Here is a 27648-nt window from a genome sequence, read left to right as displayed (position 1 = left end):
CCGGCCTACATCGAGTTAGCTATTGTGCTAAATAAATCACATCTTTGTAGAGCCATTTCCTGCCTGTAAAGGTGCCCAGCAACACTTTTTTAAGCATGATCAGAAATCGCTGCCGATCGGTAGTCGAGGCTTCCAAGAACACGGCCCCGCCGCGGTGGTCTAGTGGCTAAGGTCTCGGCTGCTGACCCGCAGGGCGCGGGTTCGAATCCCGGCTGCGGCGGCTGCATTTCCGATGGAGGCGGAAATGTTGTAGGCCCGTGTGCTCAGATTTGGGTGCACGTTAAAGAACCCCAGGTGGTCAAAATTTCCGGAGCCCTCCACTACGGCGTCTTTCATAATCATATCGTGGTTTTGGGACGTTAAACCCCACAAATCAATTCCAAGAACACGCGAGCCAAACATTATAGCGCACCACATGGCCTGCAATTCACAATAAATTATCACAGTCAGCTGTACATTGCTTTCTCTTCTCTCAACAAATGATGGAAGACGCTCAAGAATTACTCGTAAAAAACTATCTATTGGCCATTGGCCGATTTGAACATGGCGCACTCGGTCGTTACAAGGATCCCCACGGGATGCTGCGACTTTTCCACGCGTGCGCGCGCGATCACACTGAAGAAGTTGCGTAATCGAAGAACAAAGGTGCTTTTAAGACCTTCACCCCCCTTAAGCAAGCATGGACCCCTGGAGTTAACTTTGACGGCAGCGTGCTTAAAATGGCCCTGCAACACTTTATGAGCATGGTCAGTAAACACTGCCAATCAGTAGTAGAGGCTCTTGACAACACGATAGTTATATAATGTTACGAGTAACTTGTTTATAGATCTATTTACAGCGCACAGAACTCGACGAGTAAGATGGTGCCAGACCAGCATCCAACGAAAACTCACTTCGTTCTCCTTTTTTATGCAGCCATGTTTAGCGGCTGTTTTGTATCATAAACCCCGGCGGTAGAAGCACTGTCCCGGTGCTAAATTTACGCAGATGATGTCGAAGGGGGCTAATAGGGCTTTAGCCGAGCCACGTAAACGGTGTCGCTCGGAGCTGACGATGACTTTGTTGGGTCGGTTGGAACAATCTCGTACGTGACGTCTGTCACTTGGCGAACGATACGGAATGGTCCAGTGTAGGGCGACAACAGTTTTTGAGACAGTCCCACACGCCGAGTAGGTGACCAGAGGAGCACGAGAGAACCCGGAGAAAAGTGCACGTCCCTATGGTGAGAATTGTAGAGCTGTTGTTGGCGCGCCTGTGAAGCCTGTAGACGGTTACGGGCGACTTGGCGCGGGTGGTTGGCACGGGCAATGGCTTCTCCAGCATATTCAGTGGCCGCAGGTAGTAAAGTGTCTAAGGGTAGAATTGGGTCGCGGCCATATAGTAGATAGAAGGGCAAATAGCCGGCAGTGTTGTGACGAAATGAATTGTAGGCAAACCTCACATACGGCAAACGAATGTCCCAATCATGGTGGTCTGGCGCAACGTATTTGGCAAGCATATCGGTTAGGGTGCTGTTAAGGGGCTCCGTGAGGCCATTTGACTGGGGATGGTACGTAGTAGTAAATTTGTGCTTGGTATGGCAAGACCTCAGGATTTCTTGAACGACAGCTGATAAAAACATGCGGCCACGGTCGGTGAGAAGTTGACGGGGAGCACCATGCACTAATATGTCGTACAGCAGAAAGTCCGCAACGTCGGTAGCGCAGCTGGTCGGGAGTGCTCATGTGATTGCGTACCGCGTCGCGAAGTCCGTGGCAACAGCAATCCACTTATTTCCGGCTGTGGAGAGTGGAAAAGGGCCCAACAGGTCGAGACCAGCTCGAAAGAAAGGCTCGTTGGGAACGTCGATCGGCTCAAGGTAGCCGGCTGGGAGGGCAGACGGCGTTTTGCGACGCTGACAGGGCTCACAAGCGGCGACATAGCGTCGAACAGAGCGGGCAAGTCCAGGCCAAAAAAACCGACGTCGTACCCGATCGTATGTGCGAGAAACGCCCAAATGGCCTGTCATGGGAGCGTCATGAAGTTGATGCAGGACAGCGGAACGCAGGTGCGCTGGGATGACAGGAAGTAAGTCTGATCCGAAGGAATTAAGGTTACGGCGATATGGGATCCCGTCTTTCACCAAAAACATTCGTAGGGACGGGTCGCGAGGCGTTGACTCCAGTTTGTCAATGATGGCTCGTAAAGAAGCATCCCGACGTTGCTCTTCGCCAATGTTTAACAGCTGCGACACGGAAAAAAACGTCCGTGATAGCGTCAGTATCGGTTGCTTCGTCAACAGGGTAGCGGGATAAACAATCCGCTCTCCTGATGTAATCACGCTGTTTTGTACATTACAGAGAACGTGTACTCTTGAAGGCGTAGAACCCAACGAGCGAGACGTCCCGTGGGGTCCTTCAGGGAGGCTAGCCAGCAGAGCGCGTGATGAACCGTGACAACACAGAATGAGCACCCGTACAGGTATGGGCGAAACTTGGCGACTGCCCGTACAAGGGCGAGGCAGTCGCTCTTGTATAGCACTCGCGTGGGCTATAACACGGTCGTGTCCGCGTTGTTGCTGTAATAGCACAGCTCCTATGCCGTGTCAACTGGCGTCCGTGTGAACCTCGGTGTGGGCTAATGGATCAAAGTGAGCCAAGATTAGTGGCACTGTAAGCAGTGTCGTAAGTTGCGAAAACGATGACGCTTGGTCATGGCCCCAGGTAAACGTGGCGTCTTTCTTCAAGAGGTCTGTGAGTGGGCGTGCAATGGTCGCAAAGTCCTTAACAAAGCGTCTGAAATATGAGCACAACCCCACAAAACTGCGGACATCCTTTGTGGTCTTCGGAACGGGAAAGTTCGTGACTGCGCGAATTTTCTCTGGGTCCGGAAACACGCCTTGGGCATCGACAAGGTGACCGAGCACGGAAATTTGACGACGAGCGAAGCGGCACTTGGAGGCGTTAAGCTGGAGTCCGGCTCGACGAAAAACGTCCAGAATAGCTGACAAACGATCAAGATGCGAGTCGAATGTGGGCGAAAAGACAATAACATCGTCAAGGTAACACAAGCAGGTGGACCATTTCAAACCTTGGAGCAATGAGTCCATCATTCTTTCAAATGTGGCTGGTGCATTGTAGAGTCCAAAGGGCATCACCTTAAACTGATAAAGACCATCAGGAGTGATGAATGCGGTCTTCTCGCGGTCCATCTCGTCGACGGCTATCTGCCAGTACCCTGACCGAAGGTCAATAGTTGAAAAGTAAGTGGCACCGTACAGGCAGTCGAGGGTGTCGTCGATGCGAGGTAAAGGATAAACGTCTTTTTTGGTAATTTTGTTAAGGTGACAGTAATCGGCACTTAAGCGCCATGTTCCATCTTTCTTTTTAACAAGGATGAATGGAGAAGCCCAGGGGCTGCATGAACGCTCGATAAAGTTTTTCGCAAGCATTTTGACGACTTCATGTTGTAATATTGCACGCTCCAACGCAGACACACGGTAGGGGCGTCGGTGTATGGGGGTTGCATGGCCAGTATTTATGCGATGGGTGACAATGGTCGTTTGGCCCAAAGAGTTGCTGACAAAGTCGAAAATGCTACGATAGCCCTCAAGAACGTGGCAAAGCGCTGCAGCTTGCTAAGACGTGAGGTCGGATGACACCCTTCGCTCGATGTCGGCGCCCCAAGAATGTGATGGAGTGGAACCACTGACTATGCTGCAGCAATTGTCAACTCTGAAGGGCTCGACATGGTCATCTTGGAGAGCAGTAATTTTGGCCAGGGAGATACCCCGTGGCAGAACTTGGGTGGTGAGTGAAAAGTTGACCAGTGGAAGGAAGGTGCAGTTTCTCTTAATTGTCAGAATCATATGCGGCACAGCAACCCCATGCGTAAGCATCACGGCAGGAATTGGGACCACCATGTAATCGCCATCAGGTACTGGGGGCGTGGAGGATAAGTCGACATGTGGGACAGAGTTAGGAGGGAGGCGCGTGAAATCAATGCAGCAGAGGCTGGTTTGCGGTGGGCTAGGCGGGTCAGAAAAGAGGGGTAAATTGAGATGGAGAGAGCCAGCTGAACAGTCTATGAGGGCAGAGTGCGTGGATAGAAAATCCATACCGAGAATGAGTTCATGAGGGGAATGTTCGATAGCGGTGAAAAGAACGACAGTGCTTCTCTCTCCAATAGACACTCGCGCAGAGCCCATGCCAAGAATTGCGGCAGTTCCTCCATCGGTGACTCGTACAGCTCGGTTGAGGGCGGGCGTCACAACTTTTTTAAGTCGGCAGCGAAGGTTAGCACTCACAATGGACACATGCGCGCCAGTATCTATCAAAGCACTGACACGAACATTGTCGACAGTAACGTCCAAAAGGTTCCAGTTCGTTGTTAACGTTAATCGAGGATTTCTTACGAAGGTCGTCAACGCAGCTCCACCTCCAGAAGCTGCACGGCCTAGTTTTCCGGTCGGAGATGCTGCGAATAGGTCGGGGAGGCAGCAAGGCATTGTGGGGGCGACCGGGACTCACGAAGAGCAGGGGACGGTGACCGGTCGTAGCGAAGTCTGCTCAGAGGTGCTGTAGGAGCGGAAAATGTGGTCGGCGTTGATGGAGAAAGTGATGGGGACGACTGGCTAGCAGAAGTGGCGTGATACTGAGGTGCATAATGGGACGGTGGAGCCCAGCAGCTGTGGCAGTGATGAGCGATATGACCAACGCGTCGACAGTTAAAACATATGGGCCTGTCATCAAGAGTACAAAATTCGGACAGATTGCGTTGTATGCGAGGCGCAGAAGGGGTACGATAAGAAGGCTCAGCAGAGTATACGGTAGGAACAGGATGTAGGCCGACATTCGATAGCTCTTGACGAACAACCGCTTGTATTAAAGAGATCGTGGTCGGGGAAGGCGCAGGCGTCGGTAATGGCGTGGCTACCGGTTGTGCTGCCTCGACCTCTCGACGAATGCTGCATGTAAGGTTGTCACATCGAGGGGCCTGGTGGAAGGCGTCGTCACACGAAGAAGTGGCCGCTGTGTTCGGAAGGCGCCCGATGCTTTGGGCTACGCAGCGGGCTTTAGCTTGTTAGAGACGTCGGCATTCTTCAAGGATTGTGTCGATGCTTGAGACATTGTTAAAAACCAGCAGGTTGAAAGCATCGTCAGCAATGCTTTTCAAGACGTGGTTAAGCTTTTCTTCTTCCCACATGGACTGGTCGGCCTTGGAACAAAAGGCCAAGACGTCAAGAATGTAGGAGACATACGATTCAGTAGAAGACTGGGCCCGCGTGGCAAGAGTCTTCTTCGTAGCGAGCTGACGGCAAGATGAATCGTCAAACACGTCACGTATCTTTTCTTTGAAGAGATACCAGCTCGTTATGTAGGCTTCGTGGCTTTCAAACATGTTCGGGGAGTGCCGTCCAGGTAGAAAAGCACGTTGGCGAGCATGAGCGTGGGATCCCAGCGGTGAGTAGCACTGATGCGCTCGTACCGCTTCAGCCAAGTGTCAAGATCGATAGTACCGTCACCGTAGAAAGTGCAGGGATCTCAGAGGTGCGGGAGTGTGACGTAGGTGGTGGCTTGGACTGATGAGGGCGGCGTTGAGGAAGTACCAGCAGTCGAAGCAGTCGAAAGGTAGCCGATGGTGCGACCACTGCGCGTCTCCATCGAGGTACGGGGATCGTCCCCTCCACCAATAATGTTACGAGTAACTTGTTTAATGATCTATTTACAGCGTACAGAACTCGACGAGCAAGATGGCGCCAGACCAGCATCCAACGAAAACTCACTTCGTCCTCCTCTTTCATGCAGCCGTGTTTAGCGGCTGTTTTGTATCAATATTATAGCGCACCACATGACCTGGAATTCATAATAAATTATCAAAGTCAGCTAAAAATAGCTTTCTTTTCTCTCGACAAATCACAGAATGAGCCCAAAAATCACTCTTAGTAAGCCCATCTATCAGTCATTTCTCCCTGCTTAGCTTCCAGTGCTTTTGTCGGTACGAGGGGAGAGGGAGTGCAATTGCAGCGTGTGACAAATCTCCACTCTACTCGTGCTAGACGGATTCTTAAGATTTTTGTGGTGTGGAACTTGTCGGGAAATATGCTTTCCCAGTGAATTAATTGTATGGTTAATCAAAAAAAGTGTTTCAGGGCTCCTTTAAAGAGCGGCTGTTCATGAAGTGCGGTTTTTGGCAGTAGTTTGCATCAGAGGACATAGAGCGCAGCAAAGACTACCCTGTGACATGCACGTCTGACATCGATAACGACGTCGATGAGCATTTCCTCTCCACCGGTGCTGACGCACCCTTCGCAGAGTTCGCCTCGATATATGACAACGTCCCAACTCGCTAAGTGTTACTAAAATCGTCGCGAAGGTGGTGGGGGGGGGCGACGAAGCGTAGGAGGTGGGAGACGAGGCACCGGAAGACGGCGGGGAGAACGCAAACGTGCGCCGCACGGCTAACTTCGCCGAAGCCCTTGCTGAACTGGAAGCATTACAAAGCTTCTTTCACAGAAAAAACAATGAAAATTCGGACAAGAATCTGCAATGCGTGCAGAAGCAGCTTTTCTTACCCAAAAGTGACAGGTAGCAGCAAAACATTACAATGTTTTTTTTTTTGAGAAATAGATGCTTTTTGCTCTTCCATCTCTTTATATATAATCTTGTCAGCCTCATTTTTTTCTAGAATCTGATTGTGTGTTTTCCCACATCGTAAGTTTATTTTCCGCATTTTTTTCGAAAAGGTATCAACGAGGTTCTACTGTACTGAAGGCCTGCTGTTGGAATTGAGCAAATAGTATATTTCAGGTTTTAAGCAAATTCGAAATGAATAGTCGTGTAGTTCAATGTCAGCTAGTTGAAATAGTATATGTTGCATATAACCTGCTATACTTAACCCCTAAAAGCTTTACCTGGGTGAAGATAACATGTACAACTTATCTTGCTTTGCGGCAGTGCAGATGCTTTTTGCATAGCTTGCTCCACAGCCTAGCAGATGTGCCCCGCAGTGAAACCACCAATCCAAAGAGTGACACGTGCTAAAGTTTCTAGTTTATATTGTTAGTTTGCCCAGGCTTGCTCAATGCATTACCAAGCTCAAACTGCCATTCTCAATAAAAGCGACCAGTAGGCTAGCTGGTCGCGCTGTGTCCTCGCGTTTCCTTGCGCTAAAACACAAGTTGTGATGTTCTCATCAAATCGTACCCGTGGTCACGAAGCTGACTAGTGGAAGGCGCCAGAAACTTGAACTCTCTGGTGCCAACTTGGAGCCCGTCGTGCAGGAAGCGGGCGACGGCAGCATTCAGGATCGCATCCAGTGACGAGTGCAGGTTGAGTGGGAAGTAGAGTTTGTCCAGGTTGTCGTCCCTGAACGACCGCCGTATGGCGAATTCCGCGGTGAACTCGCGCAGAATCCTGTTCTCAAAGTGAACCTGCAGCAAAATGCAATTTCCGTAAATAGTCTTACCACAGCACGTGTAAAAACATACCTACGCACAAACTGAAATACACTCAAACCTTAATGTGACAGACATAAATATCACGAAATATCGGTTATAGCGCACTAAACAAAAGATAGTCTTGCAATACAGTGTTATGATGAACCTTTTTAGAAATTTTGAGATACAAGAAACATGTTTTCTTGTAAGATGCAACTTTGTTATGACGAGGTTTGAGTGTACATAATGGACGCAATGTAAGCACATATATGAAGCTGTTCAAAATACATCTTTTGAATTTCTTCTCATCACTTCCTCAGGCAGTCTTAATGACAGCACAACTCCACTCAGGCCGCCTGCTGTAAGAAAATCTGCTTTTACAAAGGACCTGCGAATAGCACAACAGCTTCTGCATACAAATATTGCTTATTGTGAAAAAGAACACAAAAACTCAATCAATTGAAATACGCCCTTGCAGCAAACAAGACACCTTCAGTGCAACAGAGTTGTGACACGCGGGCAGCATGCCCCCTGCTCCTCTCTGCATCGGCGCATCATGATACGATCATTCGCCCATTGTTTCTGTTGCCCCGCCGTGTAGTCTGATGGCTAAAGTACTTGGCTGCCGACCCGCAGCCGCGGGATCAAATTCCGGCTGCGGCGTCTGTATTTTTGATGGAGGCGAAAATATTGTGGGCCCGTGTTACCCGTGTGCTCAGATTTGTGTGCACGTTAAACGACAACTCACCAGGTTTGATGATTTTGAGCTATGCGCAATCCTTACGTAGGACATTCACTATCCTATGTGCCAAAATGCTACGCGCCGCGGAAATGAGTCAAATTTCAAGATGAATGCTGCTTTTCCTTTTTTTCATGGGAATGCTGCTTTTCCTTTTTTACATTTGCCGTTTTTACACACCTGACAAACTATCTCGCTCGAAGCACAAGTTTACATCCTTTATTCTTCACAGTTCTTCCCCGCCACATAAAATTTTCACCCGCAACTGAGCAAGGGCCCACCCTCCGAACCTTGTCAGATTTTTTTAACCGTAGGCGAATGATTTCACGGTACAATAGAACTTGCTCGAGATTGCACAGTAGCTTCTTCAAGAGTGTTTGCAAGCTACTTTATCTATTCGGTTCGCCATCTGTTGTCAATTCGTCAACGTTGTAGGGCATACCAGTCATCGAGAAAAATTGACCGCACTATTCTCAAGTAGAAAAGTGTCGCTAATGACCAACCGAAAAAATTCTTGACTGTGACGTAGATGTACATGGCTTTCCCCAACATTTCACTAAATGTCTCTACATCACAGAGGCCTGCGAGATGCACGGTTGCTGCCCAGTGCCTCAGGTGGCGGCAGCTTTGGTGATGACCACTTCAACCTGCTTATACAAATCAGAAAAAGCGCATTTATCCTAATCTCGTTAACTCGAACACGTGGCGCGGTCCCGGCGAAACTGTAAATTTCAATGCTGTCAAATGCTCGTTAATTCGGAGGGATTTCGACGCGGACCAGTTAACTCAGATTATTACAGAGAAGGCTATCGGGGCTTCGTGTTTTCGGTAACCGATTCCGGTTACTGAAAGCATGAAGTTTCGGCTCCGTCGCTGTAACCGATGGTGGAACCGAAGTTTTGGAGAAACCGAAATCATGTGAACAGCAGCAGATAGTGAAGGAGGGGGGAAGTGGCCAGGCGGCGCTAGTCAGCACCCGGTAGAAGCGCTTGAGCCGCCGGTGCATCCAGCATAGAGTTTCCCAATATACACTCGAGGAAACTCTGGCGCTAGTGTCTATGGGAGCTGCAATGCACAGCGCTTCAGTGAGCATGGGAATGATGGGTAGTATACACATTTGTCTAAACTTCGTACTTCTGGCCTGCTCTTGGCTCCGTGTGTGTTCGTGTGCCTTGAAGCTGTTTTCTAACAAAACAAAAATCAGCAAATGTTCAGCGATTGCGCTTCACCACCTTATTTGTTTCAAATTACCTTTCCAAATTGGGTCACGAAGTTCGAAAGGGTTGATCTTTCTTTCAAAACAAAATTGAAACACCGCAATAAACGATGCCGCAAGTACGATTCGCCACCCGCAAGTACGAAGACTAAGCAAATTTGTGTACTAAATATCATTCCCATGGTCGCTGAATGATCGCACCGCCAGAGTGCCCTCTAGTTAATTTTGAGAAACTCTATGGCATCCAGTGTCTGCGAAATGCGCTGCACATGACACCGTATGAGACAGTTCGCGCAGCCACCGCTAACCCAGCTGCTCGCGACGCCTACGTTTCTGGTTTCTTTGCAATTGTCACAGGTCCCGTTAATTCGGGAGGCGATCGCCGGGATAATTCCAAGGGCCGAAGTATTGGCCCCCCGAACCGCACCACGAAAGCGTGGACAATTTAGAAGTGGTCCTTTTTGGCACGCCAGCGGACGCCGGCTGTGGTCCAAAGAACAAGTCAGAGCCGAGAGTTGATAAACAAAACAAAATTATATTCGAAATAGTGGCAGATCAAAAACAATACACAATGTGCACACTCCACAATAGTTGAATACAATATGTCGCCAATAAAACAACGTACTACACAATACAATCAGTCACACTCGAAACAACGGACACAGACAACAATACGCACTACAATGCAGTCGCATGCATTGAACAACCAAGACACTTAAAGACTAAAGAGATAGAAAACCTATTCAGTCCAAAGTTCTTGGAACAAAAGTCTGGATGATACTCTTCCGAGAATCCCTCACTCAAAGTCCAGCGTTGTTGTCGTTCCGCTGCCCCCGAAGTTTCTCTTCCAGGAAACCTAGCGTCTTCACTTGGCCGCTCTCCAAGCTTCAAACTTCTTCGCCGGAAACACGTCGGCTTCACACACGCAGCTGTTGCCGCGCGTCTTCGCTCGATAGCGGTAGACACACATTCTTGCCTGTATCTCGAGCCTTCCCACCTCAGGTGGAAATCCTCTTCTTCTCCTGCTTTGTCACTACGGAGAAAACCTTCGCCGACTACACGGCGGAATCCCTACGCGCTCTGGTGCTAACTTCCGTCTTCTCCTGATCTTCCATCTCGGCTGCTCGATTAAATACCTTCCGCGCGAGATTCCAGAAAGTTCTCATCATTTCGTCGGCGCGATGCGCAGCGAAGGTTGGGGGAAAGAGCGAGACGATACGGGGGTCGTCCGCGACGGATGACTCAACCCGGCATCACCCCGCCACTTTCCATCGAGAAATTTCGAGGGCTTGTTCGGCCGCCGATGTGGGGTGAGGAGATTCGTCGGCGAACCTACGCTTCCGAGGGGAGAGAGACGCGTGCCCGGGGAATATTTGGATGCTTGTTTTCTTTTTTTTATCGTTGACCTCGCGGCTTCACTCCGGCGTTTCGTCGCGAGAATTTGGCGGGGCGCCCTTTTTTGAGCGCTCGTTTTGTGACAGCAGTACGTAGTGACTTCGCACATAGCGTTTGCAGCTCGGATACATCAAAAGAGTTGATTGTTGGGCGAATTGGCGGTTTGACATAGAAACCGTCATTACGTTTTCAAGCTCTGTTTGTGCGCAATGATGATGGTGTCACTGTTGCGGGTTTGCTGACTGATGATGACATATTATCGGAAGTGCTTGAAGAGGATCATAATCACTGTTCCGATGATGACATTCAAGATGAGCCGACGCGACATCGCACCGTGCAAGAGGGCACCGAAGCTCTTGCTGTCCTGTCCTCTTGGAGTTCTGCATCAGTTCTCCCGACAGCGAGCGTGCCCACCACCACCACCACATAGAGTTGAATAATATAATATCGTTCTAGCACTAATTCCAATGGCGAGGCCGACTGAGTTGACGCAGCTTTTCATGAAGTAAAGGTTTGTCTCTGCAGACACCGTTTTTCTTTTGTTTTGATAGTTCAATCAATCCAGAATTCAGTTAACTCAGACAATTTCATCGGTCCCGTGAGATCCGGGTTAACGAGCCTTTACGGTATCAGTTAAACCTGTTCCATTCAAACTGTTTTTTAATCCTGTTTAACTCGAAGTATTTCCGCGGTCCCTTATTTTAAAATGCAAGCCTGAGCACAATATTTAAAGCTCCTCTCAGTACCTGTCCGGTTAATTCCAAAACTTTGGGTTCCATGTGTTCTCGTTTTTGATTTCGCCACAAATCCACAAAAGCGACAGCCTTAAAAGCTATAAAGCAATGCAACATAGCGATACTAATGAGTGGCAACCTCGCTACTTCCAGCACAAGAAAGAAACAAAAAACGGTCTTGTCAACTGAAATGTGTACCTGTGGAAAACGAGACTTGCTTCACGGCAGCACAGAGATGACATGTGGGCAGCATATCAAATGCTGCTCTCAACATCAGCGAGTCAAGATTCACCCATACTTTCTCGGAATATAAAGAAATTATTAAAGGCTTTTCTGGTGGAGTTCGCAATACATGTGTTGCAACGCCAGCGGTTGCCGAAGTGGACGCAGAACAGCACGTGCATGCATCTTTCTCTCTCTCTTTGATCCCTCTCTGCCCTCATTCCTCTCTTTCATGATATAAGTTTCAAGCGGTCAATAAACGCGGTCTTCTGCCAGGTGACACCGACTAGTTCATGTCTCTGTTGGCGTCTCTACCGTCAACGTAACAGTATGCAAACCTCAGACTGCCAGTTGCACCAGCAATTTGTCCACTTCTACTGCTGGCAGAGTTCTTGCCTGCAATGCCTACTTTGAAAACTAAGTTTGAAACCTTCAATAATCACGTTTTCGAGCCATAACACATTGCGAATTTTGTCACTCTGTCCCTTATACAATTCTTTATTTTAAAAGAAAGAATAGTTTGATTTCACTTGATATATGGGGCTTAGCGTCCCGAAACCGCCATATGATTATGAGAGATGCCTTTACGGAGGGCTCCTGGAATTTTCACTGCCTGGAGTTCTTTAACGGGTCACTCACCAGGCCCCATAAGAAATTTTAGTTATATCATGGAAATTGTGGAGTGTCCGATGAATAGCATCATGCCACAAAAAATATTTTCATTTGGTTCATTACGAGCCGAGAAAACAGATTTTTTTGAAGCGGCGCGAAAGGAAGACGCGAGGAGGCGAGCTTGAGAACCTTGCCACTTTCCCTGCTTAGCCTTCGCAAGCCAAATATTTCCCTACCTTCTCCGGCATCCGACCAAGAGGTCCTGTGGGCATGACGTGCCCCAACAAGCACAACCCCCGAGCACCCGAGCAGTATTGTTTTGTTTACCAGCGTTATTTTGTGGTCTACTGCGTGTTTCTGCAGGATGGTTTGGAAACGCTGGCCTAGACGTGGTAGAATAGATGGAGCATAATGAGTGCTCCAACGCGCAGGAGCATTCATTTCTTTTCCAGTACAGGTGTCTGCTTGATGCGCTAACCACGGGGACACGAACGCATGACAAACGTAGGCACAATAGCACCGAATCCCCTTGCAATTCAGGGGGAAAAATGAAAATGACGCGCACATTCCTTTATTGTATCTCGTTATTTACCTCAAGCTTTATTCACACATTCAAGCAACAAATGACATCAACTACATATGTCGTGTTGAATGATTTTCACCATGTCGCGTGGTACTGTTGGCAACGTCAGAGCACTTTCGTCTACATAGAGGACCAACGTCACGGCACTGCTGTGTACGTAGGGCGATTCCTATGCGTACGTCATGCCCTCATTCTTCAGGCGTGCTCCCACGAAAAAAAGGAAAAGCAGCATTCATCTAGAATTTTGACCCATTTCCACGGCGCGTAGCATTTTGGCACATGTGATTGTGAATGTCCCACGTACGCATTGCCCTAAGCTCAAAACCATCAATCCTGGTGAGTGGCCGTTTAACGGGCACAAAAATTTGAGCACACGGGTAACACGGGCCCACAACATTTCTGCCTCTATCAAAAATACAGCCGCCCCAGCCGGGATTTGATCCCGCGGCCTGCGGGTCGGCAGCCAAGTACTTTAGCCACTAGAACACCATGGCGGGGCAACAGAAACAATGGGCGAATGGTCGCATCAAGATGTGCTGATGCAGAGAGGAGCAGGGGGTATGCTGCCCGTGTGTCACAACTGTGCTGCACGGAAGGTGCCTTGTTTGCCGCAACGGCATATTTCAATTGATTGAGTTTTTTTTGTTCTTTTTCTTTTTTTTTCAATAGTAGCAGCGAGATTTGTCATTCCCTCATGTTTGCGGCGAAATCAGGACGAGGTATGGCAGAAAAAGATACCCTTGGAGCTGCAAACTAGCCGGCACATGAAACGACCAGCCCTGATTACTTCAAAATATTCCAAGATCCTAACATCCCGCTTTATTGTATGTTCTGTTCATTCGAAAAGCTGCTTAATTCAAAGATGTCTCACGGCCCCAGTGACCCCGAATCAACGAAGTTTTACTGTATCGACTTAAAATTTGTTCGGACTGCGTGGCAGAGAAAGATGGAAACAGCAAGGCTGAGACATTGCGCCACAGTGGACGTTGAGCATCATCATCAGAGGCACCAGGAGCAGGGTAACTGAGTGCGTGTTCACGGACACATGTTGTTCGCGCTGCCTCTTTGCAAAATCAAGGGTAGAACTCGAAAAAAAAAGTTTAATATGTAGCTGATGTCTATAAAGAGGAGGATTTCCCTTATTTATCACAAGGAATTTCAGAGCTCGATACCAGTGGTACTGCAGAAAAGACATTCCCGAAGCAAGACATCTACATATAAGGGTTCTACGAAGCCATCGATTTCCGAAATAGCCGCTGAAGTTGCGCTGCTAAGGACATCAGCGAATGATCATGGCAGTGTTGCCATTTGCTTGAAGAAACAGTTGAACTTTGTAAAAAGTATGAGGCCACATAAAAAAAAAACGAACATGCGGAGAAAATTGCCACTGATCAAATATCAGAAGTAATCCGAGAAACTGGTACATCAAGAACCCAAGTTTGGTATGATGCCTCTTCGAACGGAGCAGAAAAGTACCTTTTCATTTTCAACTTGAAAGAGTTGAAGACAAAGATACTCCTCGGGTCAGCTCTTTCTTTGACATCGCGACAACTTCAGAAGATGGCAACTGGCCTGAATGGCTGCTACAATATCAGCATTATACACACCTCCATTTGAGTGATATGCATTGACACCGTCATCATGGTGGCCTTTTTGGCACCCTCGCTGAGCTCTGAAACAGTTCTTGTCACTAAGACGACACTCTCGTGTAAAACAAGTGCACAGTAATTGTCCCTTAACAACTGCAAGACCTTTCCAAAAGACAGTGTGCCCCAATCGAACCTGTTTCTCAAGTCAAGAGTGTCGACAGTGTTGTGCCTGTGACTGCAGCGGAGACTTGACCTGTAAAAGGACATGTTTTTATCGTTTTTCATCGTTAAACATGAACCAGTTAGAGCACTGTACATATGTGAAGTAGCAACGAAACTAACACATCTCTGAAGGCTTTCAGTCCTTTTATCGCACAGACACATTCTTTTAGGACTTCTCTGAACTCGTGCACATAAGTTGAAATTTGTAGGTGAGCATTATTCATTGTGAAGAGGATTTGTGGAAGGATGATGCAGATTGTAAAAGGCCATCTGTGAAGAATATCAAGGAAAGGTTGGTGAAATAGTTGGGGTAGAGGATGTAGAAAATTGTGCGCGACACAAACTGAAGAGATGGCAGAGGTTCGTTTGTTCTTGGACTGTTAGAATGTACGCCATGTCGTAGATGGCACTAAAATGAGAGCCAATAAAGGCTCCAGAGAGATTTTCCCACAAAAAGATAACACTTTCAAAGGTGGAAGGCAGGCACCAGAGGACGACATTATAGGCATCTTCAGGGAACAAAGAAGACGGTGGCTCATTTGCTAATGGGTGTGGCTCGCTTTGACAGATCATCGTACTGCGGTGACAGTGACTCGGGAAAGAAGGGTGGGGCAAATAACCTTGTTTTGAGCTCGAGAACATATCGTACATTGGAGACAGCTGAAGAGTCAAAATGAAAGCTTTATGTAACGCTGCCAAGCCTGGTGTATTCCTCCCAGAAGTCGCTATAGAGTGTTTTTTTATTGCGTGGCATAATAAATGAAGTTTGCAGGAGACATGTTACTTTTAATAAACAGCCCTGGCCCAAATGCATTTATGTAGTCTCATACTATAAATAACTGCCATTTTTTCCACTTCATAGGGTTAGCGAACTTTGTAATCGTTCTTCGAGAAGCAAAAATAAGATTGTGTGGTTAGCACTGCGTACACGTGACAGCCAGCTATGACTACAATTATATTTTATATTTCCCTACGATTATTTTGCAAGGCTTTATGGGCGTAATTACCCGAAGGTATATAATATAACAGTGAAAAGTCCTGACACCGAAAGAAGTTCCAAAACACTCACTAGAATATATCTTGTGTGAGGAAGGTATCTTCACAAGGGTGGCCCGTGCCTCGTTTATGTTCAAGCGTAACTTACTGAAACGGGCCAGGGCAGGCTCGACTCAGAGTATAGTAAGTTATAAAACGTAATGTATTTTACAGGTGATCATTTGCATATTACTGAAAGTCAGATCCTGCTACTATTCCGTGTTTTTCCACTTGCCTATGAACCAAAAAGAGTGACCTATGTGCATTCCTTGGTTCTATTTTAGATATTGTGCAGGTTAAGCCATGAAAAATATGCTCCTTTTCTTTCATAATATATAAAATATACTATTCAAACTTCCTTTGAAATCATTCAACCAAATCACTTTTAATTTCGAATTTGCTTCGAGCCTGAAATTTACTACACTTACACATCATTCTAACAAAGTTTTATTTTACACGAGCTATAGAAAAATTCGTTAAATATATCTTTCTAACGCTACATCCATTGCAAGACTATCTTAATTTTACTTCGTTATAACAGATACTTCATTATATCCGGGTCCATTATATCGGGGTTTAAGTTTATTCCTCCCAGCACTTGGTCCACAGTTCTGGTCTGATTTTCGGCACTGTTAATAACATTACCTGTATATCTTATGTATTACACAGCCCAAATACAATATATAATGGTCATTTCACTGCACCCTCATGCAGTGAAATGTATGAGAATGCATTGCTTCAAACCTTGTATTTATCGCAATGCTTAAGACTGTTTTCAATCACTAAAAGTTGCTTTTCAATAGGTTTTAGGTGGTCATCGCCCTCAGTTGCTCTGTTATGTAACAAGCAGTGAAAACTTGAGCGATGACAGAACTGGATGTCAACATGAAGTTTCAACTTGTTAAGTGAAGTGTCTAAAACCCTTAGAAGACACTTCACATTTTCTATCAATTAAGAACTATGCAAGACAAATAGACAGCCATGATTTATGATGTCACAGCTATTGGTGCACAACGTTTATGAGTCATCGCCAGCTTGATTTTCTTTTGGCACATTTTGCCACTTATCGAGCGTATTTTCGTGTTAAGAGTGATACTTTTGCTACTGCGAAAGGGTACTTCACTTAAGTGAGAAAAAAACTGTGTCGGAGCAAAGGCTGCGTATTTGGTAGAGTGTTTTGCTGCTCGTGAGCTTAAAGTCAAACTCAATTTTGAGAAGGTGCCAAATTAGTAATACATAACATTATAGGGTGAAAGTACGAAAGCGGGCCTGCCGAACATGAATAGGGGCTTTGGTAAGAATCGCATTCACATTTCAGAGGAGCTGAAGAAACACGTGCAGCCTGAAAGGCCACAACTCTGTCATCAAAGTCATCAAAACTGAAGTCAATCACGCCCCGCCACGGTGGTCTAGTGGCTAGGGTACTCGACTGCTGACACGCAGGTCGCGGGTTCGTATCCCGGCTTCGGCGGCTGCATTTCCGATGGAGGCAGAAATGTTGTAGGCCCGTGTTCTCAGATTTGGGTGCACGATAAAGAACCCCAGGTGGTCGAAATTTCCGGAGCCCTCCACTACGGCGTCTCTCATAATCAAATGGTGGTTTTGGGACATTAAACCCCACATATCAATCAATCAAGTCAATCACAATAAAGGCTTACTGTGATTTGCTTCCCATGTGACTCGGCGTTGCGGTCTGAGAAGTTCATAGGCTTTCTGTTCGGTCCTGAGAAGAAGAGGCACTTCTCCCTAATGCCGACGTACTCGTCCCCGTCCAAGTCCGGGCCTGCATGCCACACACAATGCTCAGAGAGCAGCACACATACTTAGCGAGGTCTCCAAAGGGAGCCAAAAGGACAGTTCCTACCATAGTGTAATAAATGCGCGGACATTTATTGGCAACCTTCACGCAACTCCAAGCCTGCCCGGCAAATCTCACAAATAATGATTATATAACAAGTGGCACCAGGATGCCAATATAACACACAAAGACAACACACAAAATGTAGCACCCATAGAGCAAGAATACTTGAGGACCCAAAACTGGGCTCGCTCGAGCGTCCTGAAAACGTCACGAAATAAGGCGCAGCAGCAAAGCGCCCTCCATCATGAAACTCCACTAGCGGAGAAGGAAAAACGCACACGCTGCCTTCACCACGCTCTCGTTCAAAGCAACTCTGCCCCAAATCGCCGTTTGCGTTCAAGTGAATGTGTTTTGGTCGTTCCGGTGCGTACTTGTCGGTTCCAAATTTTAAAGGGACAGTGTTCAAAAGCTAGTTATGCAGAAATGCCAGCATCGGCGTCATTGATTACGATTGAAAATTTACGCTGTTCCTGACCGCAAAATATAGACTCAAAATGAACAGGCATGTTTACTTTTAGGCACCCAAGTATCTGTAATTGCATGCTTTCTGCAAATCTCACCAGGTCAAGTTAACTTTTCTTCCTGTGTGTGCGTATTTTTGCCCTTGTGCTGCGACATTTTTTGTGCTCTATCAGCTCCGGACCGTGCAAAGATGCAATGAGTACTTTGTAAGGCCAATGTAGCTTGAGCGAGTTGCCTTGATTTCCACGAGCATTGCAGGAAGCGGTCCCGCGCACAAGAGTGCAGTAGCAAACAGCGCACGTTTAGTACACTTACAGTACGCTTACGTGACTGTAACAGCGCTAGACCCGTACGCCGCAGGTACGGTCGAGGAGGTAGTTCACAACCTACCTACATTATTTAAGATTTTTACCACTGGCAGATTTGTCACGATGAAGTGCCGATGCATTCGTCGGCAGCCGTCATCACGCTCCTGTGCATTTCAATGCAGCCATCATAGCGCTTGAGCCGAGCTCACAGTAATTACTCCATGTTCTACAGTTGATGCACTTACCGAAAAGGCACACAATCAGAAGTTGGTTACAGTAACATATGCGACCAATTGTTTGAAAAGATCCAATATTCGAGTTACTTCAAATATTCGAAACTTTTGAATATTCGTTCGCACACCCCTAAAATTCAATAAATTTTAATACGTAATTATATTCAACAAAGGAATCTGAACTTCCATTCAACCTCTCAAGCTTTTTCAAGATTGCTGCGAAGGTCAGTAACAATAAATAAGTATGTGACCCAGTAGTAAAAGCAAAATGATATCGAAGTTCTCTTTACTATCAGTTCATGCATCTGAAGCAGACAGCTATGACTAGAAAAGCTTACCACTCATGTGAGCTGGCTGTAGATGGATACGATAATGTATTTATCGCCGTTCTATTTTTGTAAATTTCACTCATTTTATACAGGTACTGTATAGACAGAAGTAACGTGATTATAAGACCTGCCACGGTGGTCGAGTGGTTGTGGTGCTGAAGTGCGAACCCTGAGGTCGTGGGATCCAATTACACTTTGTAGTTACCCTGAAAACCGGAATATAGGTCACAATTTTTTTTTCAAGAAAATGCAAATAACAGTCAACCCTCTTTTGATATATCGGTCATTGGCAGAAAAAAATGTGGAAGTCTCGCAACAATGGGCAGCTGAAGTCCAAAGCCTCTACTGCCATCGTGAGCATCAGCAAAGGAGCCGTTGGGCAAGGCTAGGCAAGGCCTACAGTATTCTAGGAAGGTCATATTGCCTCGGTTATCTGCTCTCAGTCTGTTTTTTTTTCTAGTATTTCCTTCAGAAGTGAGTGGTAGTTGACAGCAGGTCTAGATAGGCTTTAAGAAATAAGTTATTGAGTATGCTGAAGCGCACAACAACCTGACGGCACGACGGGAATTCGGTCATCGGAGACAAACGTCCAAAACTAGAAAAGCCAAAAGCAACGCGTCACATCTTGAAGCAACAAAAAAGAAAAACTGTTTCGTGGATGGACTGCAGTGCACCCCAAACTGAAAACGTTACTAGCCGAATTCGTCCGGGAGCTGCGTGCAAGTTCCCTATTTAGAACAGCGGAGTGCATCTGCGAAAAAGTTCTCGAGTTAGCGCACAACTCTGGGCTCATGAAGGTGCAATTTGAGAGATCGCGATCGTGGGTGCGTCGATTTATGAAGCGGAAGGGTTTTGCATTGAGACGGCATATTTCGTCTTTCCGCAAATGCCGCATCAGTAACGTATAGGTTGAAACAGAGGACGATGCACTCTGGGATGCTTCTAGTGAAAAACGGACATCGGACTCTAGTTTGGACGAGTCTGAGTGACAGCACGTTAAGGCCTTTCGGCGTTTAACTACACAATATTAGTGTCCAAATAAAAAATGTCACCAGAGTGCAACTGGTTGTGTTGCGTATTTACCAAGGTAAGGGTGCGCCGGGATACTTTGCGATATTTTAAAATCTCTTTTTTGGAGATTAAAAGTTGGCGGGATCGACATATATTGCGGTCAAACCTATATTTCAGTTTTTACGGTACATTTTCACGGAGGTGAAACTTGAAAGGCTTGTATACCATTGTTTAGAGACATGTAAACAGCCCCAGGTAGTCGAAATTTCTAGAGCCTTCCCTTACAGTGTCCCTCGTACTCATATCATGGTTTCAGTACGTAAAACTCCAACGATTATTATTCACATAAAAAACAGCGCCAATAACAAGGGACAAGAAAAGAAGGAGACAGACAGTGACACTGTGATTATTGAACATGATCACAAAGTGCGATTAGCCACCTAACTCCTCGGGCTTTATCAGTCTGATGCTTTGGAACCTGCTAATGGCAAGGTTTAAGATAGCAGTCATGAAACGAAGGCTCACGAGCCATTTCATCGGGGTGCGGCCTAGGTCCCTGCGCCGGGAACACAATGCAGTCGATGACGTGGTGGATCTCAGGCACGTCGACCGCGGTGAACTTGCGCCTGTCACCCGGGTGCAGGCAGGGGCACTTGGTGACCAGGACTATGCCTGTGATTACCGTCTTCTTGGGCGGTCCCTTGTTATGCACGTGCGGACTGCGCATCTCGGTGCACTGCACAAACACCTGCAAAGCACGAGTTGGGCAACTTTAGAGAGAAGTGGAAGTCGGCACAGAAATAAGATGTTTTATAATAAGCACTGAAGGAAATCTGAACATGCACTGCATTTCGCATACGACTGTTAGGCTACTGCATAGAGCCGACAGATAATGGAGACAAGGAAGTCACGGGGGGCAGCTATTAGTGACATTTAGCCGAAGGGTCATCAATTATGAAGTAAAGGGAAAGGAAAGTGGATCTAAAGGTTTCCAATCAATAAAGACCCATCCCACAATCTTTTCACTACACATGCAATTCTTTAAAAACCGTGCTTAATGCAAGACCCATTGTTTTCTCGATAAAATCTGTTTCTGTATATGTAACACAAATAGCATAACTCACAGTCTTGCCTAGGAAATGTGAAACACTGTTTACCATTTACACTCTTTTACCATTTACACTAATTTTCCATTTACACTCAAGCCTCAATATAACGAACCCAGATGTCATAAAATACCACTTGTGACGAAGTTAATAAAAGAAGACTTGTAATAGATAGTGTTAGGAATGTACTTTTAAAATAAATTCTCAGATATAATGTTGTTATTTTCAGTTAACTTTGTTACAATGAAGTCTGAGTGTACCGTGAAAGCTCGCATGTAGCTCAGACCCACATATAGTCCGGGGTGTAATTTGGGGATCGCAAACAGAAGAAGAAAAGTTTTCACCCAAATATAGCCACAGTGAAACGGACAAATGCATTTATTGACACAGTTCATTCATCTTTGTCGTCTTACGCACCTCTTTCGAAGCTCCCTTGTCGAAAATGTTCTCCTACAGCATATCATCCTCAGTGGATTAAAGCGCGTTTATTGTACAAAATAAAAAAGCATTGTGGCATTCTGCGTGTGTTCCTTATGACAGCCTTACAAGTCCATTATTTGGTCAGTTTAATGTTCTCCCATTTCGTTGCAATTAGGAGTGGCGATGAAGTATAAAGACAGCGTAAAACGAGTCCACACTGCATTAATTCATTAATCTTTGTAACTTAAGAAAACCACACCATCTCAACTATGACATTCGAGAGCGTGAAACTCTGGCTGTCCCTTTTTCACGAACCAATCATGGAAAAGACCGGCTACCATACCATATATCACTACTGGTTAACAATCTTGAGGGGGTAAACATTAAGCTAATTTTCATTTTGCGTCGGATGCTAAAACAGTATTTTCTTAGCGGCGCGGGGAAATGCGAGTATGAGAGTAATTGTATGCCATATATGTGTTTTATTTGTCTTGCCTGTTTCTTAGGTATGACACATATTTTATTTCGATTGTGTCAGAGAGTAATCTTACATACTTTTATGTATGTGGAAATTGGTATGGTTCCACCATGCTACATTTTTACGAAGATGTTCAGAGAAGTTGTGTACTGCTCACAAGAAAAGTGTCAACTCATAAATTGTAATCTAAACATTTTCACGTTCTGAAAGATTGTCTTCCGCCCCACCGTGTTAGTCTAGTGGCTAAAGTACTCGGCTGCAAACCAGCAGGTCGCGGGATTGAATCGCGGCTGCGGTGGCTGCATTTCCGAAGGAGGCGGAAATGTTGTAGGCCCGTGTGCTCCGATTTGGGTGCACGTTAAAGAAACCTAGGTGTTCGAAACTTCCGGAGCCCTCCACTACGGCGTCTCGGTGGTTTTCGGACGTTAAATCCCACATATACGTCATTCAATCAGACGGAACACTAAAAAAATTCCATGAGATAATAAATTGAAACATTTACTCGCGAATGTCGGCGTGCTTCCGTGCATTTTATTCGAGCCACATATATTGAACCTCATCCGACGCATTATAACTATGGGTCATGGGGTCTCGTTGCGACCGCGATAAGACCATAACATTACCGAACAGAATTCGATTACAAGCCCACATTAACAACCATATGTATCCTCTTCAATCATTAATCAACCATAAGTGGCTCCGTATATTACCTTATCAGCTCTTATCGGGAGCTCCAAGTTTCGTGCACTATACTAATTGGGAAAGCTCGGGTGTCTAGTTCCTGCATGGTTCCGAGGTTACGTGTTCTTGACCCTGCATACTCGAGAGGTTGAATGTCTAGCTACAACACTTCCTACGTTATGGGTAAGAGTTGTTATTTTTCCACGTAGCTCCACGAACCTCTGTGTCCTTATAAAGGGTGTTTCACGTGACAAAGACCAACAAATAAAAGTGCTTAACCACAATTGATAGAAACTAACTACATAGCACTTACTGTCATCTGCCACTCGTTATAGTTTTTTCATACCACACTTGATCAGAATAACAAATAAGATTAACTATGTGATTTTTATATATTCACTCTAGGGCCAAATGCATCTCGTTACAATGTAGAAAAAACTGGGACACAAACGATCCAGTTCCTTAGTGACAGACGGCTGCATGGCAATATTTTTTGCCTTTTGAACAACACGCGAGAAAAATCAAAGGAAACCACGTGAGTGCACTCGAATAACACCCGTACTTCGAGCGAAAGGGTCTTGAGTGTGGACCTTGCAAAATGATTGGTTGCGGCTCCACACATCAGTTTACACAGCGCATCAGCGATTTTGGCGACACACGTCAAGTGAGCGTCGCCAACAATAATATATATTATTGTCGGCAACGCTCACTGGACGTGTGTCAAAATTTAATGTACTTTTATAAACAGGCTAATGTCATTCGACATCACAATTATTAAACTGTCTATTGTCAGTCTCATGCGCTTTTCTAATGTGTACCTAATGTGAGTCTAGTAGTACTTGGCCACCGTTAGTCTATAGAGTTATGACATTAGAGTTTCTGATGACTATAGTCTAGTGTAAGTCTTTAGAGGCCCGACATGAGAGTTTCTGATGACCATTGGCTAGCGTTAGTCTGTAGAGTTTTGACATCTGAGTTTCTGATGGCCGTTGTCTAGTGAAGTGCCATCGAGCATATGCATTAGGCTGACATCAAACGTCGCATTGTAGACTAAGGCCCTATGCCTTCAACAGCAAATTTGCTGAAAAGCAGATCAATAAGTCACTTCTTTATTAATATGAGTGTGAGCACACATTAGAAGATTGTAAAGGAAATGCGAACAGACCATTCCTAAAACGAACAGATCATTGTTTTTTACATGTCAGAATCTTTCGAGGACGATAAATAATGCTGCAAGTATATAATGACTGCATTTGGAAACACGTATTACATTGTGAAGCAATTCAGTTCCGATAGGAATATAAATGAAGCTAGTTCGTCCTTGTGTACAATTCTTGCAAAAGTGCTGCTTTATATTTACAAATAAAGAAACACCAAATGACACATTTCAAGAAATAACTGCATTTGCATTTAATTTTCGACTTTGCACTGATGACAGGGTCTCCTGTAACACCGTCGTGGTGGCATCGCTGCTGTATTTAAAACATGCAAGAGAGAACATGAAAACTTAGAAGGCACTGAAGCATACATTTTAGCACAGCACATGAATAGATAGTGCAATTGATGAGTTATGCCTTTTGTAAATAGTGATATATATTTATTAGGTATAATAAATAATCCATCTGAATTCAATATCGAACCACATAGCTTGACTTCATGCTGCATTGAAAAAAAAAACTAACGACTATACATCAGTTCGGAGGGCTGCCGATTCATCAGTAATTGGAGAGAAGCCAGCTATCACGAAGGAATCAGCTCAGTCAGCTTCTCTTAGGCAATATTGCAGAATAACCTCCTTTCACGATTCCAATGTCCCCCAATTTATGACTACGGCATGTAACAGTGGGCCTACTCCACATCTTTGTTTAACACAAAACTTCCACATTAAAATCCCTCTTCTTTAACAAATAGCTCCCTCTTCTTCCCTCTTCTTTAACAAATAACATCCCTTTTCTTTAACAAATAACAAATAGACCCCCCCCTTAGGTACAAGTTGGGGGCGAGGGGGTGGCACCCACTCCTATGCGCACGGTTATGTGCAAGGTGAAATTCAGCATCAAACAGGCACATAAAATGTAGAGCTACGTCAAGGTGATACAGCTACACAACTCCAGTGAAGAGAATAAAAAATTGTGCTTTTTGTAACCTGCAATATATTACACGGATATGCATGTTGTAACATGTTACAGGTCGTTTCTACACATCTCTCTACAAGCAACAAATTGGAGGAAGCAAGCAAAACATTTTTGTACCCTTGATTACTTTTGCATACTATTCAATAGCTAAAAATAAATTATTTAGGTACCTTGAATAGGTGACAAAACTTTTATAAAAAAAGAAATATTTTTACCTAGCTCCTTACTTTAGAGTAAACAGTTGCCCATGTTCACTAGCCAGTATTGCAAATTATGAAATTGGTCGCTGGTCATTAATAGGCACAAGAATCCACACTAGGGTGTGTTGGCACTTGCTGAACGTCTTGATAGGACAAGGATTGTGCATGTTTTTCCTGCTGTTGAAATATTTCTAAAGAAAAAATTTCAACAGCAGGAAAAACATGCACTATCAAAAGGGCGGCAGCGTTAACTAGCACTAATTTGTGTCGTCTCCCTTTTCTGTGTTCGTATTTTGCCGTACCTCAGAAAAGTTTCCAGGCGATTAATTACCAACCTGACCAAATGTTTGCGTTAATCAAGTATTTAAGGAAAGAGCACATCACAGTGTTGAACTCATGACTATTTTAGATCATGCAGATGCAAAAAATATCCCCTGAGCCCACACGTCACAGAGACAACACAATTTAGAGTGTATGTACGAGCTCAGCGAGGAAATAAAATCTAATCTCAGTAGTGAACAGCATCATGGGCTAAGACGCCGACAGATAAAAAATAATGGATGCAGCAGTCCATGTATTTGCTTGCACTCCTGTGTCCTTCAAGTAAGTACCAACCTGCCCAGTATGGTCAACATATATGTACAGTACTCATGGATTGAAACAAGACAATTGTAGCTCGTGGCTTCCGGTGCATGTGCCACCGCTCATTGGTGCTTGCGGAACCAAAGTGTTGCACCGTGGTATAGAAAGAGGGCGAAACCAGCTACGGAGCAGGCTTACTCCTTCCGGTCACTACAGAGTTGGCATTTAGTTCACAAAGTGCACAATGCCAGCGTGGCGCTGCAGGGATCACGCACTTTTGCATGCACACAGCCCGAATTTAGGGGACGGGGCGAACCATTTATATTGTGACGCAAGCACATGACACTCTCGATCGGCGCCCTTCTACGTAGGGGCACGTAGGCTGCGCAAGTAAGAAATTAAATACGGCCAAGATGTCGCTCCTGAAATGCGCTCGTTGACATCATAAATAGCTGCACAAAAGCATAAAAAGTTTTCCAAGCTTTTTGTCATGACGAAAAAGATAAGCACCAACCACGGGCCTGTTTCCGTGCATCATGAAAACAATGACTTAGTACTTTGTTGTCTTGCCCCGAGCAGTGAATAGTGCGGCTATTCTGCGTGGCAAGCACTTGTAGAACTGTCGGACATGGTAGAACGAGCGAGCTTCTCGCATTTTTATTCAACAATAGACCACAGTTTGCCCTAACGCCCCTATTACATGATATTATTTCTATGTTGCATGAAGGAAAGCACACGACACGTTTTCTTTCTTGTCGAGACAGAAACCACAAAGAAAACTTTTCAGGCTTTTGTGCAGATGTTTATCATGTCTACAAACGCACACAAGGCGCAATCTACTAACTGAATCCTGCGTCTTACTTGCACAGCATGCGTACTACATTGCCTAAGCAAGCAGAACAAGAGGGTCGTCTGCTGGCGTGGCAATAAAAGTGGTGCGCAGCGGCGCGAGCCAGTTCGGTCGGCATGCGAGCATGTGTGAGCTTTGCAGCGCTGCCCTGGCTGTGTACACGTGATGAACTACAAGCCGACAATTCGGCAATCGGAAGGAGTAGTCCTGCTCCATAGGTCTTCCCCCTATCGCCCTATACCACAACGTAACATATAGGGTCTACGCGCACCCACGAGCAGCAGCACATGTACCGTCGGCCACACACTCTGGCTCCGAGTGTCCTGTTTCAATCTGTGAGTACTGTACTTTCATAAGAGCATGAATTCATTCAACAATTTAACTTGGCAGTCCAACAAGGCTATTCAAGGAACTATCACACAGATAACACTTCTCTGTATGATATGCCTTCATGCCTTGTGAGATACATACACACATTCATAGTATTTTGATAGATTGTGGTGGAAACATGTTCCAAACAATGTTATGAAACATGAGTATTTGCTGCCATCCAAGAAAAGCTGACCCTAATTCAGATGATCAAACTATAAGGCATAACGATTTATTGAGAAGGCTTTGTTAGAAAGGAATAGGTATTCGCATGTTGCACGATGTTACTTAAAACAAGATTGCACTATAAATCTGCTCATACATGTGAAAATTTCAAAACGAGCTGAAACAACAACCCCTGTAACTTCCTTAAACACGAATTCACTAAATTCTTGTGGCAGAATGTGCACATTGCAAAAGTGTGCTTATTTAAAGTCATTAAAATTTCAGACTCCAATGTTGTTTGCTGTCCCTTTAAAAAGCAGAAAAAAATGAATGACACTTCTACTTGTAAAAAAAAGAACTTTTTAAAATATCTTTGATTTCCACTAAAAAAGGTTTAGGTAAAAGCAATCATCATGACAATAAGCGAAACATGATTATAAGTAAGATTTCACTGCACACAGTTTCATGGCAGTCCAAACAAAATAGATGTTGATGGACAAAACTTGGAAAGACCAGCAAATCCTATAAGAGGAAATCTCGCTGCAGCCAACTTTCCAACTTATGTGATATTTAGCGAAATGTAACACAAAGACCATGATAGAGGACGCAACACGTGCCCTAACTTTACATAAAATGGTTTATTGCAACCGAAGCACTAAAAATACAGCATGAGCATCACGCTGCAAATTTTTGT

The 27648-nt window shown here is 45.3% G+C and overlaps 1 protein-coding gene across 1 annotated transcript in view; it reads right to left on the bottom strand.

The window, feature by feature from the left end:
• Nucleotides 1–21128, bottom strand: part of LOC142775166 (uncharacterized) — a 59027-nt gene extending 37899 nt beyond the window's left edge. The window contains exons 1-4 of the mRNA XM_075876509.1: nucleotides 21093–21128; nucleotides 20494–20716; nucleotides 17423–17547; nucleotides 7244–7411 (exon numbers count right to left, since the gene is read on the bottom strand). Of these exons, the coding sequence (XP_075732624.1) occupies nucleotides 7244–7411; nucleotides 17423–17547; nucleotides 20494–20716; nucleotides 21093–21128 (552 nt within the window). The remainder of the gene's footprint in view (nucleotides 1–7243; nucleotides 7412–17422; nucleotides 17548–20493; nucleotides 20717–21092) is intronic.
• Nucleotides 21129–27648: the final 6520 nt, after the last annotated feature.

The sequence above is a fragment of the Rhipicephalus microplus genome, chromosome X (genome assembly GCF_043290135.1).
Source record: "Rhipicephalus microplus isolate Deutch F79 chromosome X, USDA_Rmic, whole genome shotgun sequence".
NCBI lineage: Eukaryota > Metazoa > Arthropoda > Arachnida > Ixodida > Ixodidae > Rhipicephalus > Rhipicephalus microplus.
The sequence above is the reverse complement of the archived record's forward strand: the minus strand, read 5'-3'. Positions and strand labels throughout refer to the sequence as shown.